This window comes from Notolabrus celidotus, chromosome 10 (genome assembly GCF_009762535.1).
Source record: "Notolabrus celidotus isolate fNotCel1 chromosome 10, fNotCel1.pri, whole genome shotgun sequence".
Taxonomy (NCBI): domain Eukaryota; kingdom Metazoa; phylum Chordata; class Actinopteri; order Labriformes; family Labridae; genus Notolabrus; species Notolabrus celidotus.
The window spans coordinates 28791623-28813493 of NC_048281.1; the positions used below are offsets into that span (position 1 = coordinate 28791623).

At 37.6% G+C, this 21871-nt stretch overlaps 1 protein-coding gene across 3 annotated transcripts in view; it reads left to right on the top strand.

The window, feature by feature from the left end:
- The first annotated feature begins 1233 nt into the window (after positions 1-1233).
- The window catches only part of itprid2 (ITPR interacting domain containing 2), a 63824-nt gene continuing 43186 nt past the window's right edge, over positions 1234-21871 (top strand). The window contains exons 1-4 of one of the 3 annotated variants that reach the window (XM_034694311.1): positions 1234-1329; positions 14290-14412; positions 16825-16989; positions 19132-19174. In XM_034694311.1, coding sequence (XP_034550202.1) covers positions 14370-14412; positions 16825-16989; positions 19132-19174 — 251 coding nt within the window. In that variant the 5' untranslated portion in view covers positions 1234-1329; positions 14290-14369. Of the gene's footprint in view, positions 1330-9437; positions 9479-14289; positions 14413-16824; positions 16990-19131; positions 19175-21871 lie in introns of those variants that run through there. The other 2 variants (XM_034694313.1, XM_034694312.1) reach the window with 2 other exon arrangements.

Below are 21871 nucleotides of genomic sequence, written 5' to 3' on the forward strand. Positions count from 1 at the left end.
GGGGGCGCCAGAATCGATACAAAACAAAAGTTCCTCACAGCAGCTTTAAGTGGTTTATGAGTACATATCTAAGGTAAAGGCACTTTATTGGGATATTAATTAAGTGTCACTTTGTGAAAGTTTAACTCCAATACAATATTTATGGTAGATATTACTTTAAACTTTATTTCAGTCATGACAAACTCTATTGTTAATTTACAAGTAAAGAATTTCCTACACAAAATCTGAAATGTTAAAGCACCACTAAATTGTTGGTCCATCAATCCCTAATTAATTTAAAAATCCTTATTTGAAAGCAGTTTGGGGATTTTTGAAAGAAAAAGTAGTATTTCATATCATATACAGTGGCCCTGAAGGGCAAAACTCAACAACATTTCACAAAGCACAACAGATGACACTTCTTGTTTCTGATTGGACAGAAGCCGACAGCTCAACATCATTTCCTGTTTCTATTACTACAACTCAGCTGAGTCCCTGCACACATTTTAAACTGAGTTGGAAGTAATGGAAGAGGAGATGGAAATAATAAAGGAATATTTCGACATAGGATACACATGTAATGAAGCCTAATATTCCTATGGTGTAGCCTAAATTTCAGGACATTCTTAGGTGTTGGTGTCAGGTGTCAGAGCTCAGATGAAACAGTAAAAATTTCACCTCTTTCATATTTTTTCACTCCACAAGTAAATTCCTTTTTTTTTTTGCTTCATAATGAAAATTTCCACTTTTTAGAGGATATTTGGCCTCAGAAGGTTTTATGTTTTGTAAAATGTCGATTTGTTTTGTTATTGTGACAAAATTTTCACAAAATACAGAAGTCATTTGATTGACTTTTTAAATAACGATTGTTTACATTATGGTTAAAACATACAAAACATGAAATGCTAATTTTGCATTATAATAAGAAATACAATTTTACCAGATGTATGGAACATTTTTATTAAGTAAGTACTTTGACTCTTATACTTGCAAACATTTTCTTAAAAATGGTATTACACTTTTACTTAATTTACATTTTTCATGAAGTCATTTTCACTACATTGAAGTTTTTTGTTTTTTACAGTGATGTTTCAGAAAGCTTTCTTGAGAGAGAAAGGCTGTGTACTTCCTCCACCCCTCCAGGGCTGCATGTGCCGAAGCAGGCCGCTAGGCGTCGCTGTTTCCCCGCTACAGCCTGAGCAGGACACGCCCCCCTCCGCCCTCCTCCTCTCCCTCCATGCTGCTGCAGGTTTCAGGAAGCGGAAGCAGGAATGTTGGAGTGTTTTCAGAAAAGTTTGGAGAAGTTTGACAGTTTAGGAGCTGAGACACGAACTGCGGAGGAACATGACGGTGAGTGACTTTACCTCCTGTGTTAATACTGATTTTAATGCTGCTTTTCACGCCGCTGAGCCTGAACCTGCTGCTGTTTTTATATGTGGTGGTGTGGACAGTTTGTACTGCTGTCTTCGTGTTTCTGTGTCAAACAGAGCAGGAACTGGATGAACAAGTTAGTCTCATGCTTAATAGAAAAGGAAAGTTTCTGACGTGTGAAGATTTAGAAACATCTTCCTATAATCAGTCATAAAGTGTCAGTGTGAGAGAGAAGTGACAGATTCAGATCCACATCTACAAGGTAATGTGTTTCATTCTTAACTGTTTGTGGTCTAAACTTCTGCTGACACTTGTCACTTTCCTTTAACTTCTGAACTTTAGTACAGTTTGTAGGTCTTTGTGTTTTTATGTCATTACCTTCATTTGGAACAGACTATATTCAACATTTAAATACATGTAGGGTTTAAAACATCTAATTCAATACTTCACTTTTCACCAATACATGAAACTGCAAATTCTAAAGCACTTAATATCTGCTACATGTTGATGAATGACTCAAGGAAGCAATAATGTCTTGTAAAATATAACATCATTGACACTTTTCTTTGAATTCTTCCTAGACCAGTTCTCTGACTTTTACTAATTTGGTTGTAATTTGATGCATTTTTTTTTTAAGTTGAACCGGCTTCACATACCTGCATGCTCAGGATATATTGGCCATGTTTTTATTATTTTCTTGTTTTCCCTTAAGTCTGTGTCAAATGTGTGATATAAACAGGAATGCGGTCCAGTCACTCTTCATTCTGGATCTGAATTAGAAACTAAACACTTGTAAAATCATCTGTGACTGGACGCATCAGCTTATCATAACATATAAAACTGTTTAACTCCATACAACATGAGCAAAGAATAACTTGAAAATAATTTGAATACTGAGAGAAAGTTCTGGTCTACTTATGTACATGATCACTACACAGATAATGGTTGCCCCCTCAGATGCCTGTATGTAAACTGTCAGCGATTTAGGTTCACAATGTGCTTTTAATGTCTTTGCTCCGTCTTCTTGGTTTGAGCTTCAGGGTCGCCTGAAACTGGATTGTTTAATTCGATTGGAGGATTTCAAAACTAGGATAAAGGATGATCTGATCAGCTTGTGCACATGTTTTAGAGCTTAACACTGCTAATTTATAAATCGATGTAATACTTGTCACTGTATGTTTTGTCCTGTTCTATTTGTGAAACTTTTTATGCTGCTGTCTTGGCCAGGACTCCCTTGAAAAAGAGACTTTGTATCTCAATGGGAATATTCCTGGTAAAATAAAGGTAAAATAAATAAATAAATAAATAAATTTAAAAATGTTGCTTTCTGAACATTAGAATTACTCAACCTGGGTAATGTCTGAAAATTTCAGTGAACTACTTTTGTGTAACAAACTTTAAACTCTAGAGAGAGAGAGAGAGAAACACTAAAACAAGAACTGGTGGAAGGGAAAAGAAATACAATAAGACTAAAGGCTTGATTTGTTCTGGTAGAGATATCATATGAAGTTATGAAATTAAGTATTCAGAGAATTGAGGGTTGTCAGGGATGAGGTAGCATTCCAAAAACAAGGGTGCATGCTCAGTTGATGCATGATTTTAACATATAACGAAGTATCTTTGAGGATATTTCTATTTTTTTATATGTAAAGGATCCGAATTCATCTTACACCTGCCACTTTGTACTTTGTACTAAATAACACAGAGTTTCTTAAACCAAACCCCACCTTTCTCAGGTGCAGCCGAGTGATGAACACACTCATGCATCATAATTATCTTTTTATATTAGAACTGAAGCTCAAGCACAAATGTGCACGTCTATTATTTCTACATTGTGATCTTGCTGCTCGAAGAAGCGAGTCCCCGTTTCACTTCTGGTTTTGTTGACTCTCGTATTTATGATGAAACTCTGGGCTGCACGCCGGTGGAAAGTGACTCCACATGCCAGCTACTACACTGAAGCATAATTTGAACATAGTTGTGTGCGGTTTGGATTTACTCTCCTCTTCATTTCAGAGGAAAGTATTAAACTTTTTCTGACTGACGCTCTTTTACGCACAAAACGTGATGAACTCTGGAAAGATTGCAGCGTGCAGCTGCCAGCATTCAAAGTTATGCTGACGTTTTAATGCAGAGGACAGCTGCTATTGTGCTAAAATCAACATTTCAGCTGCATTTTGACCTTAATACTTCTGTTTTTACTATTTTAACTTCAGATAAATGACTTAAATAACTCTTTTAGCACATTGTCTGATTGTTTTTATATTATTTGCACTATTTAGAAGCTCATATATGCTATATGAGTAGAAATATTAACCTTTTTGAGTGTGTTATTGTGCTGCAAAGCTATAGATCCTTAATTAGACGATCTGTTGAGTCTGTGAATTGTGGGTAAAATATAACATCCAGCTGGTGAAACTTTGAAACAACACAATGTCACATTAAGAGGCCTGCTTTTAAAATCCCTCAGAAGTATTTGCACATATTGTCTTAAGAAAGAATCCCTCTATGTTGCACAATATTAGTGTACATCACATAACTATAATATTAGCTTTAATAAATCAATGCTTTATTGTTGCAGCTGCTTGAAGTGCAGCCAGCTTTAACTGCTACATGATGTAAAGCCTTTAAACGCAGCATTTCATTTTGACCATATATTAATGTGTTCTCTATCTCCTGCAGCGTTCAGCTGAGTGGAGTGTACATTGGTTCCTCATGCAAGAAAAGCTCCGTCAAAGGGTTGGGTCACAATTTTGCTCAAGTCAGTGTTAAAACAACACTCTGGAGCTCAGGAGCATTAAAACTGGTTTTGCGAACCTGACGTGGGAGGTGTTTTTATAGACATTATAGATGTGTTTTTGATTGTCTGATTCATGCAGGGCTGTGAGTGTTGTGTACTGCATCGTTTATCACTCATATTCCATCTTTTGACTTCTCCTTTTATCATGTTAGAGCATGTTTCCTCTGAATTTTAACAGAGTCCAGTGGTAAAGTTGTTGAAATGAAGTGTCTGAGTTGTTGAAGAAATCAAAATTCACTGAGTTTACTTTGACTTTGACTTTATTTCAATTTACAAAGACAAGCATCAAATCCTTACATTGATGAGGCTGTCGGATGATTTCTGCCTCTTTGTTTGAGAAAAGACTGAAATTAGTAAAATCTCTGTCAAATGACCAATCAAGAATCAGTAGAGGTCAATCTAACCTCCAGGAGTGGGACCTTAAATTCTTTCACTTCGGGGATGTCGTCATTGTATGTGTTTGTTTGAGTTTACATGCGTAGTGAAACATTTGTATAGTTTGTATGTTTCCACAGCCACAGGGAACATGATGACCTGTTTTCCTTCAGGCATGATATGAAACATGACACACTTCTTCATAACATTGCATTTCTAATTCTTACTTATTGTTTGAAAACTAGAAAAGGTTCTGAAGCCAAAGTTTGTGTTGTCGGTACACCTGTGATTTTTATTTAGGCTCTGTTTGTCTTTCACTTCTGGGTGATGACTGAGCTTTATTGAAAGCGTTCTTTAGTTTCAGGTCTCTCCTCTGATTTATGGTGATGTAAGGGTTTTGTTCAGAGACTCTGAATCCCTCTCGTGACGTAAAATGACGTGATATTGTACAAAGAGCACGGCTGCTCCTTAAAACAGCCACTTCTTCCTCTTAAATTTTGCCCATGTGCCTTCAACCAATAAAAGATAAAGATAAAGATGAAGATATACTTTATTTGTCCCCCATTGGGGGAAATTTCTTTTGTTACAGCAGCTTACAACACGGGACAGGGGAATACAACAATGTACTAACATAGTTAAATAATATAATAACAGTAAAAATAAAATAAAATAAAATGAAATAAAAATAAGAAAAAATAAAATAAAATAGAATAAAATAAAATAAAGTAAAAATGAAATAAAATATGGCAACTATTACAGATATACACACTATGTACACTTCTATCTGATAAATAGATAAGGTAAGTTATTGCATGATAAAAATTGCACCAGGTTATTTGAAAACAAACATACACAGTATGAAGAACAGTGCGATTCAGATGGATACAGTAGTTATTTGTGAATGTGCCAAGTCACAGTAACTTCCATGTAGTGGAATGAAAGATGAGAACAGCTGATTAACGGGACACAGCAGTGCTGGTGTTAAACAGTCTGATTGCAGACGGGATGAAGGACCTGCGGTAGCGCTCCGTCCTGCAGGGTGGGAGTCTCAGTCTGCTGCTGAAGGAGCTGCTCAGGGACCCCACAGTCTCATGCAGGGGGTGAGAGGGGATTGTCCATGATGGATGTCAGCTTGGCTAACATCCTCCTCTCACCCACCTCCTCTATGGAGTCCAGAGGACAGCCCAGGACAGAGCTGGCCCTCCTGACCAGTCTGTTAAGTCTTTTCCTGTCCCTGTCTGTGCTCCCTGCTCCCCAGCAGACCACTGCATAGAAGAAAGCAGACGCTACCACAGTGTCATAAAATGTCCGTAACAGAGTCCTGCACACTCCGAAGGACCTCAGTCTTCTCAGCAGGTGCAGACGACTTTGGCCCTTTTTGTACAGGATGTTGGTGTTGTGTGACCAGTCCAGTTTATTGTTGAGGTGAACACCCAGGTATTTTTAGGTCTCCACCCTCTCGATGTCCAATCCCTGGATGTTCACCAGTGCAGTCTGGGGTGTTTTTGAACAGCCACTTGCAGACAAGGTTTAGTATTTATGATGTAAAGTTTCTCTTTATGTGCCACAGGAAGAATTTAAACTTCAGTCCCTTTGAGGTTGTGCATTGTTGGGTTTGAGGTGCGTTCAAGATCACTAAGCTGATGTTGTACTGCAGAACTGGGGTTCTCAAAGTGTGGGTTGGGACCCCCTGGGGGGTCGCGAGACACAAATGGGGGGTCAGGAGTTGTCTTCCAGAATGTTAAAAAAAAAAAGTTATCTAAGAATAGTACATTTTACCCATTAAAGTAAAGAATATCAACACAAATAGTAGCTAACCTTGAAATAAATATTGAAAAATAGAAAATGTAATGAGTTTTCTGCCTTTCTTTTTGCAAGATGACTTCTAAGTTTAGAGTTAGTGAACAGTTAATTATCAAAAGCATCAGTAGCAGTAGGTTAATTCATAACATGCAGACCAGATAAATTAAGCCACATTAAATCACTTTGAGGGACAGTGGGGGTCGCGGGCTAAAAAGTTTGGGAACCTCTGCTGTAGAAGACTATTCCTTATGACCTCCACCTTTATTTATTTTTAAAGTTATATTTTTTGGGGCATTTTTGCCTTTAATGGACAAGACAGCTGAAGAGAGACGGGAAATGTGGGGAGTGGAGAGTGGGGGAGGACATGCAGTGAATGGTCGAGGCTGGAATTGAACCTTGACCTCTGCGACGAGGGCTATAACCTCTGTATGTGGGGCGCAGGCTTAGACTGCTAAGCCAACGCACCCCAGATTTAGTATTTATGGTGTAAAATGTCTCTTTATGTGCCGCAGCAAGAATTTCAACTGGAGTCCCTTTGAGGTTGTGCATTGTTCGGTTTGAGGTGCATTGAAGGTCACTAAGCTGATGTTGTCTATCCCTCATTATCTTCACCTTTTTTAGACAGATGTTAAAATGCTTGCTTCAAGAATTTGCTTCTTTTTCATTGAATAGAATCCAAATGCACCACTGAAACTACGGCATCCATTGAACATTAGTATTGGCAATTACAGGTGTCATGCACTGATGTCAGAAGTCAATGTTTATCTGTATCTCGTTGCATCTTATTGTTATCTTTGTTCCATCATCAAGCTATTATGCTGAAGAGCTGATTCAGATGAGTTTTTTTCTGCTCTACAAACTCTGACTTGTTTTTATGATGAAATATAGAGAAAATGTCGGCAGTGTGGGAGTTTCACACCATCTCTTAGAAAGATCAGTGATGTGCAGTTTGTGAGACATGTTCAAGTGATATTTTAAGAGGAGGGAGTACTGGCAAGATATCATCACTCATTTTAAAAACACACTCAAGGAATTAAAAGTACTGTAGAAAACATCCGTATCAGAATAGGCAATCATCTACATTGTTATTGTAAACATCAGCCCAGATTTTCACAACCGATGCATCTCTAATTGAAACGCTGTGATGTCACTCCCAAAGCTTGATCTGTTCTCTGCGTTCTTAATGAAGGAGAAGTTTCCCAATTAAGTTAATGAAATTCTTCACACATATTTCCAAATTAACATCACAAAACATTCATTTGGAAAAGTGATTTATGAATAGATCCATGTTTGTGACATCCATTATTAGTACGTGGTGATTCAGAAAGGTTCACTGTGGCATTTATCAAACCACGTGAAGGTTTAATGAAGGTCCAGATTGAGGCTGATATAAACAGACAAGTTGAAGTAGTATTGGGGGACTTACACAGAAAGGTGTAGCTCTGTTCTGTACTGAAGTAAGAATATAAAGTTAAATAAAAAAAAAGAATATATTCTATCACATTAGTGCAGGAACCACAGAGCTGAAAACCCAACACAGTGCTGAGTAAATGCACACATCTTTATTTTCATCACTGCTGATGTTTCATAAAGAAAACCTCTCTGGCATCATTAGATTGTCGTCCTGGTCACAGTTTATTACCCCGGGTCATAAATCCAAAGAGAAGTGATAATAATAATCTGAGCCTCTGTGATCTCTGTTATTAAGACGAGGGTTCAAGTGTCGGCTCAGCTGGAGGGTTTGCAGAGTTCAGGTTTCAGAGAAGTGCCTGTAAGTTTGAACAGTGGGGACCCTCTGAGTCTGGACTCTGTCAGAGTGAGCAGGTTCCCTGAGCAACGTTAAGTTTATGAATGATTATATCACGATGATATGAAACAGAAAACACAGACTTTTTGTGTATTTTATTCCAGGATTGCATAACGTTGGTTTAAAGTTTTACTTCCATTTGATAACATGACTCTGCTTTCTATATTTAGCTTTAAAAAGAAAAGAAGCAGGTATGGAGATACAGTCATGTGACTATGCACTTTGAATAATCACACACAGACTGTTAGTTTGAGGTAAGGATACAGTACAGTGAGCTGGTGGTTATGCAAAATAAAATCGTGACAGGGTGAACAGGACTGGTGTGCAAAGTGATGCGGTCCTTCCTGCTCACCCTGTTAGGATTATAATTATTATAACCAGCTCACTGTATGCTATCCCTCTTACTTACTCTTACTTGGTTACCAACTAAACAGTCCCTCCAGGATTTCGTGGGATTTTTTTGTGATTGTTGCGGCCCAAGAAGCCTGAATTTGCGACAGCTTTTTGAAAAAGTTGCGGTGAAAGTTGCGATTTTTTTTTTTTGCTTTAATCCCCCAATAACATCTCAGGGGCAAGTAAATACGCTAAATTACAGTTGTTTTTAGAAAGCATTCTTGATGTGGCCACTGACTGTATTTTGATTCTCTTGATTCACAGAAAAATGCATAGACTGTATAAAATATGGACGTAGTATCCGTGATGTCACCCATCTGTTCCTGAGAGCTGTTTTGAAGCAAATCGACGGCAGCAGCCATATTGGTAATGCGGAACTCAACCAGGCAGAGTGAGACGTAGTGTGAGCCCCTTAGCCAATGGCTGTGTGTTCCCGACCGGGAGTCACGTCAGTCATGTCCTTATTTGGGCAAAACTCGTAATCTTAATATCTTCTGAACCGTCACGCTAGAAAAAAATTCACACCCCCGTACAGTGTGTGCCATTAGAGAGATTAGCTTCATAGGGCCAAGCCGTTTTTTGAACCAGGCTGTAAACATGTTTATTTCTGCTGTAAAGATCGTCTTTTTCCCATTCATATTCCGGAGTTTGCCGCTTGGAAAAATGCCATGAAAGGGCTGTATTGCACATTTACGACAGTCCCTGAATGCATGTCGCAGCGACTGATGCACAGTCAGTTCACGGCACTCTGAAATTAATCTGCATCTTTGATGACAAGGAGTTGATCAAAACTTACTAAATGTGTCTGATGTTTCACCAAACTGGATTAAATCAAGCTGTAGACGCAGAGCTTTTTACGGTAACCACGGCAACAACGTCAAACATCAAATAGTAAACAGACGAAGTCAAATTGATGACAAAACCGATGACGTGCAGGGGCTGAGATTGAGGTAATTGGTCAAATTTGCGGGAAAGTTGCGCTGATTGGTTGAATTTGCGTTGATAGTTGCGATCGCGAAATCGCAACTTCCTGGAGGGACTGACTAAAGATCGAACAAAGTGACGCGAAGTATTCATTTAAGGTTGATTTAGTTGATTTAATATGCTAGTAAAGAAAGCAACATACACATTATAGTCTGAACATTAGCCTGGTTTACTGTTGTCACATTGAACTTAACATTTGTATTCATGGTAAACTCAAAACATTAGCGTTTTTTAATTAGCAGAATACAACAGCAGCAAGGTCTTCTTCTCACTCGGTCAGTCCTGTACCTCTGACAAAGTCCAGACTGTGTTTTGGTTTGTGTGGTTGCTTTGTGTCTGTTTTCTTTAATTTGTTTGATGTCTCTTTCACTCAGCTCCTTGCTAGTTTCTGAACTGTTTTCCTCTCTACCCATTAACCCAGAATCTAAAGTGTTGTGTTCCCTCAATAAATTGAAGGTAATACAAGAAGCCTGCTGATTAAGAATGCTAATGTAAAATATAAGTTTTGCCATGATTTTCAACAGATTAGAACACTAACTGAAACTGACATAGTGGCTTTCGGTGCCAAGAGGTAGAGATGAGCAATTATTTCCATCCTTTTTATATTTCGGGGCATTTTACCTTTCAATCAATCAATCAGACTTTATTTTAAAGTGCTTTTCATACAATGACATTGTAACACAAAGTGCTGTACATCAAAACAACTTAAAGTAGGATAAATTAGAAATATAAAATAAAAATAAAAAGACCCCCCCAACCGCATCCCAACCCCAGCCCCGACCCCAAACCCACCCCACAATCCTAAGGTTAAGAACACAATATATGCAACAATAATAATAAAAACAATTCAAATAAAATAAATAAATAAATGAAAAGTAAAAAAGAAGTTGCTGAACAAACTGAGGAAACGCATGATACATTAATGAGGAAACACTGGAGGTAAAATAAGATGTCAGAACTCAACACAGGAAATTAAAATCACCAAAATAAAATACATTTCTAAGATAATAAAACACTAAGATAAGACATTAAAAGAAATTAAGATGCTATACTTAAAAAAGTGACAACAATTTGAACTAGATAATAAATAAATAAATAAATTAAGTAAGGTGAAATAAAACTGGGTGAGTCTAAAAAGGTTGGTCTGGAGTTTGCTTTTAAAAGATGTTTATGCTCTGTGCTCATTCTGTCTTTATTACATTGAGCTAACCCTGAAGAGAGACAGGAAGTGTGTCATCTACTTTTGACTGCCAGTTTTTAACCACTGTCTTATCTGTCTCAGTGTCTTCTTCCGATATGTCTGTTTTTAGAGGGTGTTCATAGAGTGGTTAATCTTATCTAAGATGGTTCTAGATTATTCTATAGAGAATAGAGATCACTACAATGTCTCACAAAATCTCAAATGTGTTGTTTTACACTGATTTTCATACCCATCAGTCTACTATCCCATCTTCTGTTTTCTTCTATTCCTCAGTTATAAAGACATCCTAGTATTTGAATGTTGGGACCTGAATGTTTACGCTTCTTAGATGATCTTCACAAGCTCTCAAAGAAAGTTGATTCATTCTCTGCCTGATGGTTTCAGCACCACTTTTGTGCTTTCCAGATCAAAGGACTCTAAAGTGAGCTGTGTGTTAATGGAAATGTATTATTTTTAGTTAAGGTTACATAACGGTGAGGAGTTAAAGACCCTTCAGCAAAACAAATATCGAGCTGTTGCGTTTATTACTGCAGTCTTTGTTCTTAAGCAGCGGTTTCCTCTGATCTTGAGGTTTTTAGATTTAAGATTTCGAGGAAGAAAAGTGTTTTATGAGAGGAAAGCTTCACTTAGGGTTAGTTTTATGACGTGCAGAACAACAGGAGATGAAATATCAGCCCTTTTTCTAATAAACACAGAGACATTTTGGGGAGAATTAGGTAACCAGCATGAAATGACTGTTTAACTGTTATTAAATTAAAAAGGGGAAGAAGCAGGAGTGATATGTCAAACAGGTGTTGTCTCACAAGAACTTCAGCTAAGTGGATTTCAGTCTGATGTGGACTTAGCTGGTTTGGATGTAAATGATGAAACAGTTGATAAAACAAAGTTCGAGTTCAGACATTGCATCCAAACTTTTATTCCTCAACAGATTCCCTCCACTTAAAAATCTACAAATCCTCAAAACCAAAATAAACACACATTTAAGCATCTCATCTGTCTCCTTTAAAACTACGAGAGATCAGTGCTGATACAAAGAGACAGACTTGGGACTGAGTGAGGTCTTCAGGGGTCCGTGATGAGGGAGGAGAGCAGCTCTTCTGACAGCTGTGTGTTAAAAACTCTGCAGAGGATTCGCTCTCTCCACACACTGTCCGGCTTTGTGTTGTTGTTTTCTGTCATTCCAGTTTGTTTTGCATTTGCGAGAGGAATCTAAAAATAAGTTCCTCCCTGTATGAGCCTCGTCGTCTCCCTCAGACAGGAAGTTGTTCTGTTCTTTATTCTAAACACTTGCTTCCTGTTTCACACGTTCTTCTTTTCTCTCCCCCTTCCTCTCCATCCTTCTTGCTCCATACAGAATATTTTCTCATTCTCTGTTCTTGCCTTGTTGACCTTCTTTTGTTGTTGTAGCCTTAAGTTTTATTTTAGTCAATGCCTCGTTGCCTGTTCCTCCACCTTAGTTATTTTTAGCACCATGTAACCAAATGACCTAATAATAGACTTCTATCTACAAACTGTTTGAGGTTAAAGGCAGCTGCTGCGTCTCAGCCTGTCCTTTAAAGCTCTTACTTTTTCATGAATCTATGGATTATGTCTTAAATGAGTCCTCCAACTTTTCCAGATGTCTTTACAGACGATATTTTTCCTCCATAAGGGAGTTATTAGCTATAATTAAAGCTCCTGTGAGGACTTTTTAGCTAGTAGCGAAACAGACTGAAATGAACAGTGAGATCTCCTCATGGCCTCCAAAAGCAAACAGGACCATCAGCAAAAATATTAAAATTTCTATGTTGTAATTTTAAATGACTTCAAACGCTGCGAGGGGGTAGGTGTCAGAAAAGGTGATTTACAACAAAGTAAAACAAAGCCCTTTTCCAAAGCAAACATTCATGATGAGTGACTCAGTTGACTGTTAAAGAAAGTAGGATGTGATTTATTGTCCGAAAACACATCTTAGAGATAGAGATAAGAAGTGTCTCTGTCAGTAGGGGGCGCCCAAATTAACATAAACCTAAAGTTCCTCACAGGAGCTTTAAGTTGCAAATACAAGGGTAAATTGAGATGTTGTTTGAAGTGTTTGTGGATAGATTTTGTCTGCTTTAATGCTGTTGTTGTGATACTAGGTCCGAAATACAGACACCAATCAGTTAATCTTTTTATTGAGCTATCAATATGTCAAAACACCCACAGCTTTTAACAGATTTCATATTGCTTTATCTGGATTTGGAGATTTAATTTTGACTTCCTGCAAAATAGATTTAACAGAAGTCATTCATTGAGAACACATACTGGCAAGAAGTCGTCTGTTAATGTTTGAACGTTATCAGAAATGTTTCCTACTATGTGCCGTTCTTTTTATACGATTGTTTGTTGTTAAGCCTTCGTCCACATTTTAACAGATACTCTGTACAATAATAGATATCTGTGTTTTGGAGTGTGGACATAAAATAAGGACACTTACACATTGGTTATTTTCCCTTTCTGGAAGAATGCAAAACCCAAAGTGACTTAAAAGACCAGTTTACTACTTTAAAGTTCCTGTGAGAAGTTTTTAGCTGGTAGTGAAACAGACTGAAATTAATATTGATGATTTTATATGACCAACAAAAGCACATCAGACTAACTGCACACAGACCAACCATTTCTTTGTTGTAATTTTCTTTTGCCTAAAACCTGTGAGGGGTCGGTTTAAAGTCATAAAATGCTTGCTGCCGAAACGAAATATTTAAAAAGTTTCTACAGATAGGTTTATTGATGGGTGATGCATTTGATTGATAAAGAAAGCAGCATGAGACTTTGTATTTATTTTTTAATTATCTTCTGACTTATGTACAAAATCAGCAAAGAGATACTGCTTTGTCCACAGGGGGGCGCCATAATTAACACAAACCTAAAGTACCTTACAGGAGCTTTAAAAAATGTGTCTCATTCTGAAAACTCGGTCTCATTCAAAGTTGAACTGCAGAGCTTCTATAAAGCAGCACTGCAATAATATCCAGAGAAAACAAAAGACTAAGCACTGGACTGTTCCAGAAGTTCATGTCATCTGAGCAAAAATTATTTTGATTCACTATATGAAGACTGACATTAAAATACACTGGAATCACTTAAACTTGTATATGATATTTTCATCATATTACTGACAGAACAGTGATGATTTTTCAAGGGAACCCTGAATAAAAATGTATTAATGTAGCTGATAACTATTAATTAAATTAAGTCTTGAGACATCTTTTTAAGGGAGCAGAAAGTGTGTGTGTGTCTTTGTAATCTCAGCTGGTCTCAGTGTGGGTATCTTGGTCATTAATAATAAATAGACACTTCTCAAATTCTCTTCTGACCAGAAACATCTTCCCTCCTCCATGACTCACTTGTTAAGAATCTGTTTTGGAGAAATGTTTAATTAGTGGTCAGTTATCAATCAGTTGTTCCATTTTATTTTTAATCTGTTTATTCTGTAACCCGTCACAATCCATCTTCAGGAAATTAATTAAAATGTCTACTGCTCTCTCTCTCTCTCTCTCTCTCTCTCTCTCTCTCTCTCTCTCTCTCTCTCTCTCTCTCTCTCTCTCTCTCCAGGTGTGCACTCGTTTCTGATGTTTCTGTAGCGTCGTCAGTCTTCTCTGACTGACTCCAAACAGTCACAAAGACAGTCAGACATGGAGAGTGGGGCTCTGGGAGTGGAAACCAGCCCTTCTGCAGGTGGGCCATCTTATATTAGCAAAATAAAAAGGGCTGACATGATTAGCTTGAAGCAATGACCAGGTATTGGTTCAGGAGTTTGAATCTTTAGCTAAAAGTAATGGATAAAGATTGAAATAGATTGATAAAATGACAGTCAGCTGTGTGGAAAGTGATGGCTTAGTGCATCTAAAAGTTCATAGTTTAAACAGAAAAAAAGATTAAGAGTTAAAGGTTTTTATTAAATGAACAGATTAAAAATGGAAATATGAAGGTACATTTTATGTTAGAGAGCTATATGGATTCAAATGTTTGGCTAAAAGTCATGTAAATACATTAAAATGTGAAAAATTACCCCAAATGTATGCAACACTTTAAAAAGAACGCTTAAATTAGCCGACTGCTAAATATTTAAAAGTTAAAACAGCAAAAAATGATTGATAAGCAGTTCTGTTAGTACACTAAATAACTGAAAATAAGAGGAAACAGATGGCTCAAAGTCATAAACAAACTGTTTGACTGTCAGTAAAAGTTAAAACTGTTTGCTAAAATTATAGAGAGAGTTTAAGTATTTAGACAAACAAGTTATCTTAATGTGATTGACATAGTGAGCATAAATTAATCCCTAAACAAATAGTGCGTTTTAAACAATGGGTAAAATGTTATAACAGTTGGCTAAAGCTAAAACTGGTTGGTTGGCTAAAGTCAATGAGTTCAAAAGATTAAACAGTCAGCTAAAAGTGTGCAAAAGCTGAAACACTTAGCTTCAACAATGTGTTAAAAGCTAAAACAGTTAGGCAAGGCAAGTTTATTTATAAAGCACCATTCATGCAAAGAGCAATTTAAAGTGCTTTACAGAGTTAAAAACAAAAACCAGAACAGTAACAATCAACACAAACATACAGCAAACACTTCAAACATTCAAATTTTATATGTGGCCAGTTATGTTTGATCTACTCTCTCTCTCTCTCTGTACTTATGTTACTTAACATACATAGTAAATAGTGTTGGGTCTTAGCTAAAGCTAATGAGTATACAAGTTAAAATATTAACTAAAAGTAATGGGCAAAGGCTAAAACAGTTAGCCAAAAAGTTGGCTTAAGTTATGGGTAAGAAATTATAACAATCAGCCAAAAGTCATTGGGTGAAAAAAGAGACTGAAAAGATAACATAAATCGATATGAAAGTTGAATGAGTCAGCTAAACATTTTCCATAAATCATGTAAACAGCTAGCTAAAAAAATCTGTAACAGTTAGCTAAAGTAAAGGGTAAAAAATGAAGAGTTCATTTGCAAAAACAGATGGCTCCGTTTTTATGAATTTTCCAAAACCATATTTCTTTTTAATATAGATTCCTAATAAAGTTACATTTTCAAGATATCTCTGATTAGTAAAGTTATTTTGATTTAGTTAAAGCCACCCAACCGCAGTTGATTGATCATACCAAAAATTAGTATTAGAAAAAAAATGTTTTTTAATTTTTCAAAAGTGAGTTAACTGTTTTTGCAAATGAACTCTTCAAATGTAAACACTCTATCAAAATACAAGTTAGCTAAGAGTCATATCTAAAGGTTAGAAGTAGCTAGAAGTAAAAAGTACAAGTTGTAAAAGCTGAAATAGTTAGCTAAATGTGTTTTCACTGTAAATAAAATAAAGTACTGGATAAACAGGTGAACAGTTAACTAGGTCAAAGAACCATTTAGCTAAAACAGCTTTTAAATGTTAGCTTAAAAAATGTAAAACAGTTGAAACAGCTAGCTAAAAGAATCTGTAACAGTTAGCTAAAATAAAGAGCAAAACATCTAAACAGTTAGCTATCAGAAATCTGCAAGTTAGCTAAGAGTCATATCTATAAGTTCTGAACACATACTGTAAATAGAAGTAATAAGTACAAATTTTAAAGGGTTAAATAGTTAGCTAAATGTGTCAGTTTAACTGTAAGTAAAATGAAGTATTGGATAAACAGGTGAACTAGGTCAAAGAACCATTTAGCTAAAACAGCTTTTTAATGTTAGCTTAAAAAATGTAAAACAATTGAAACAGCCGGATATCAGAAATGTTTATACAGCTACCTTTGACAGTTAGCTTAAAGTAGTCATTTTAAACAGTTAGCTAGATAAAAGGAGTAGTCAAACAAAACGGTTACAGGAATAGACAGTACACTGTAACAGAATAAGGTAAGAGTAAAAAGTAATGAGGAATAAGGTTTAAAGATTCAGCTTCTGCCTGACTGTTGCACTCAGGTGGTCAAAGAGAAGTCAGGTGACCTAGATGTTCGGGGCGGGGGTCAGTGCATGTGATCACCCTGCTTAACTCAACTTCTCTACGTGTTTGCATTGAATCAGTTGTAGTTTCTGTTTGTCGGGTTGGATACTTGTCAAACCTGATTGATGACTTCATAGCAGTAAGCCTGTTTGCTTGATTGGTCCGTAGATCCCAGAGCGCAATCAGAAGCCAACGTAGCCTGTCTGCGGCGCCGCGCCTGGGCCCAGAGCAGAGACTCTCTCTGGCAGGAATCAGCAACAGAGACATGTGGCCCCCAGGAGTCCCAGCAGAACCAGAGCGACACAGAGGCACAGAGACCCTCAGGTGAACCAGGTAAGACTACGCTTGACAACCACAAAATCAAGCTCATTTTTCCTTTCATCAATCTCAATGTTTGCTATTTTTGAAAGAGGGAAATGTCACAGTATCTCTGAAAATGCTACGTAACCATTTTCACTTCCCTGCTCACTCACAGCTGTGTGCTACAGTAAGTGCAGATTTGATCTTATCAGAGTTATATATCAGTTTAAGCCTATATGTCGGCTGATAAGCAACAATAAATTCCAGAAAAAAAGAGGCCAGTGGTGTTTTGTTTGTGAGGTAACTAAGCAACAGTGCGTTCATTGCAGTTTGTTAAACAAAAAGATCTTGAAGTTTATTTTTTAAGTTTTTATTTATCTTTGATCCGATCCTTAATCTTGATATTTTTTGTGCTCTCAAAATGCCACCTGTGCAGTGCAGTTCCTCAAATTTTCTAAAACATTCTATTCAAAGTATGTTGAACTTTTTTTTTAAATGAATGGTTAAATATCATGAATTATCTGCTGGAATGTTTTCTTTAGACATTAGGGGTGAAGAAAAGTGCATGATAAGGGATAGGCTTTATTTTGCAATATTGATTGCAGCAGTACTTGTAAAAGTTAATTAAAACAATGCAGTAGTTTCATTAAAAATGAGCAAAATTTTCACTTAACTGAAAAAATGGAGGCTGAAAATTTGATTTTGCAACACACAATATAAGTTGAAACTGTAAATCATAAATTCAGTTATTTATAAAAAAAAATGGTGCATCTTTTTATCCCTTCACTTCTCACATTGATCCTCAATTGTATTAATATTTGACAGAGTTGCTCTAACACCAGTGTTTTCCCTCCAATATTATGTTCTGTTTAAATATGCATTGAGGCATACTCAGTATCAGCAACACTCAAGTTTAAGTGTAGAATCAGGAAGGGAAACATTTGCTAGCGGTATCCCTAAATTTGCAGAGAGGATTTATACTCATTCTTTTGTTGATCCCTGAATTTTCCTCTAACAACGTCATAAAGTTAAAATATTTTGCATTTAATTTCCTTAAAATATGTTTGTTTTTTTCATAATACTGGTGACCTTATCAGCATGCTAACAAAGCAAACTAACATTATGAACATGGTTAACATGCATACTGCATACCTGTTAAATGTCAGCATGTACATTGCCGGCTTGTTAGTTTGCAGACATTGGGTTTTAGCTCAAAGCTTAGTGAGTAGTATGGATGAAGCTTCCTAAAAGGTGTCTAACTTGAGGCTTCAGATGTGTTTTTATACTCTAATTTTTCAGGCTGTTAAAACATTATATAAATAAATGCATCTGGTTTGTTAAAGACTTCCAAACCAGATGCATCTCCCAGGCAGCCACAGCAACCTGACGTGTTCATTTATACTTCAAATGCGTCTTTTTTTGCACCAAATCCAAACGCATCTTTATTTTGCAACCAGTGCTCATTTTATACGTCACAGCTTTGATAAAACTTCATATATATTGTCAGATGTTATCATTTACTGTCTTTGATATCGATGCACAGGCAAGACATAACTGGTAAAGACAGTACAGTGTGCACGAGAGCACTGTCAACATGTGATTATGACGCTAACGTGACGCTTGTGGTCCGGACACGAGGTTAGTCTTGTTTAAACAAGCACAATCCTATTAATCCATGTTGGCTTTGTTCAAATGTAAACAGCTTTTTATTAGTTGGTGTTTGATAATGAGTTTATTGTTAAAGTCATTTATTAGAAGTGAAGAATGACAAATATTTGCTGGATTAAGCTTCTGAAATATGAGGATGTGCTTTTGTACGTGGTGAATATTAAACCAACAGTTTTCTTGATGAATAAGAATTAATATAAAAAATGAAGAAGAAGAAAGTTTCCGGTGAGGTTTTGGGAAACTTTTATCATACTAAATGACTACTCTGCACATAAACACACGCTGGAGCACAATTGCATGACAAGGAACAAGATAAAGTTCAGTTAGATGTGAGCTGTTGAGGAACTGCAGCCTGCTGACATCATGACTGTAATCAGCTGCAATGTTTAGAGTCACATCCTGCAGTTTAGCACTGCTGTAATGCTTTTATAGCATGTTGTAATCACTGTTACATACGACATCTGCTGGCACATTCCTTTAACATGCTTTTCTGCCTCTCTCTGTCAGGGCGAGTTCCCAACAAGATAACCAGCTGGCTGATTGAATGCAGGTACAGTATTGATTCTTCACCTTACTTTCAGACCTTAACTCTGCTTTAATGACCTGTTTTAGCCATCTGCCAAGTACAGAGGCTTTTGAGAACAATCTGGACTTCATGATGAATTCATTTAAAGACAAACAAATGCTGACTTGTGTTTCAAGTTGCTGCTGTAGATTTTCTGAGTAAAAAACAACAGACAAAATAAAGAAAAAAAGATGGACTTAAGGGAAATGATCAGCAGGAAAGTACAGTAAACATACGTAGGTGTTCTGAATCCTGACTGACGGGTTCAGGGACAGACTGGCTTAATTGTTTATTGGTTTTCTGGAGGCGTTACATTTGTGTGTTTGGGAATGGAGTTTATCAGCGGCTGACTTAGAAACCGACACATAACCAACGCCCAGGCACACAACACACAGATCACAAAGGTAGGAGACCCACACCCAGAGATAGGGCACACAGAGCTGTTCAGGCAGAGAGGGAAGAAAGACGCAGGACGAAGCCGACAGAGGAACAGAAGACGGAAAGAAAAAAAAGAAAGAAAGACAGAAAAAAAGAAAGAAGTGTAAACAGAGGAGTTCCTCCTGCTGAGTCAACACTGTTATCGCTCACTCACACACTCACACGTTAGCCGCTCTCACTTACAGCCCTCTGGCTTTCCAGCGCTGAGACGTGTCTTCTGTAACGTCACCGTGGTAACATGACCGGCAGACGCAGAATCACGGGTAGCCATAGCAACAGCTACTGGGCAGCAGGGGTCTGAGGCCAACATGGCTGCCGTTGGGAAGTAGGAGGACTGGCAAACACTGCGGCTGCGCACTGTTGCACAATCATCCCTGTGTGTGTGTGTGTGTGTGTGTGTGTGTGTGTGTGTGTGTGTGTGTGTGTGTGTGTGTGTCAGTGTGTGTCAGTGTGTGTCAGTGTGTGTGTGTTTGTTTAAAATGGTGGCATGAAGTTTGTCCCATTGATAAGAGCTGCAGGTTGTGTAACAGCTCAGTGTTTGCAGCATTCAGCTGCAGACAGCACCTCAGACCAGCTAGCTTACTGCAGCCGGTTCTGTCACCTAGTCAGCCTGGGACAACTAGTCTGGTCAGTAGAAGACCCTGGACAGGGGCCTACAGCAGGATTTAGTCTGGGTATTTAGTCAAGGCTGGTCAGGAGTTCCAAAAACTCTACCTAGCCATGCCTCACTGGATAGTTCAGGATAATTAGATTTCATCTGCCAGGCTCTGTACCAGGGTTTGGGGTTTTTTAAATGTTGGCTGACGAGCAGGTAGAGTTGAGATGGTATTGTTCTTTGGGGTAGTGGAAAAGTTACTATTTCTCTGACTGGTTAGCTGTCATGACTTAGTTAGTGCTGGAATGGTTAGCTTTTACCTGACGGGTACTTCTCCAGGTCCCTTAGCCAGTGCCTGACGTGCACGTACAAGCCTTAGCCGTATAGGCAGTGACTGAAGCCTGGGTGTCAGGCTTTGGTTACTTAGCCTCAGTCTGATGATCAGTATAGACTTGCCTTTGTTTAATCTGTCTGTTTTTATGTTGTGTTTTTGTATTTGATTGAAATCTCTGTTTTGCCTTTTAACGTTTTACTTGTGTTGTTGTTGTTGTTGTTGTTGTAAAGCACTTTATGACCTCTGATCTTGAGAGGTGCTCTCTGAATAAATCTTACTTACTTACTGAAGGCTAGGATAACTATTTGATTAAGTGGTTAGCATATGTTTCGTAACCAGTGCCTGATAGCGCTGGGATAGTTAGCCTCTACCCAACAGATGCTGGATTACTTAACCTTAACCTGATGGGAAGATAGCCTGCTTAACTTAGCCGTGACCACAGACTGTAAAAATAATGGACGTAATATCCGTGACGTCACCCATCTGCTCCTGAGCGCTGTTTTGAAGTCAATCAACGGCGGCAGCCATATTGGAAATGCGGAACTCAACCAAGCATAGTGTGACGTAAAGAGGCGAAGTTTGAGCCTCCTAGCCAACAGCTACGTGTTGCTGTTCGGGAGTCAAGTCAGTCATGTCCTTATTTGGGCAAAAACTCATAATCTTAATATCTTCTGAACCGTTGCGTTAGAAAAAAATTCACCCCCGATGTGTGCCGATAGAGAAATTAGCTACGTAGACCAAAGCCGTTTTTTGAACCAGCCTGTAAACATGTTTATTTCTGCTGCAAAGATCGTCTTTTTTGAATTGGTGTGTATGTGGTTTCCGGTGTTTCTGCAGCCAGCCTCAAGTGGATTATTGATGAATTGCAGTTTATAACACTTCCGCTTGGGCTTCATAGCTTGAGACCGCAGGTTGTCGCTTGCCTGGCACACACCACTGAGATAGTTAGTCTTTGGCTCTTAGCCTGCAATACTGCATTGCCTTAGCCTAACTATAGTTAGCACTGAAACAGTTAGCCTATACCTAATGGGCAGTTAGCCTTGATTACTTTGCCTAAGCCTTAGTCTGTTTTGACATGAGGTTAGCACCAGTATATGTATTGGACAGGTAGTTAGCTTGCTTAGTTTGACATAAAGTTAGCATTGGGATAGTTAGCATTGACCCCACAGCTCTTAGTTTGGGTTAGTCTGAAGAACTGTTGATGCTGCGATGGAAACGATTTTATATATCAGGCAATTATTTGGTTATTTGGTCTTTTTTATGGTAGACATCTAACGTTTGGATAGTTAATTTAATTAATCTTTGCCTTATCTTA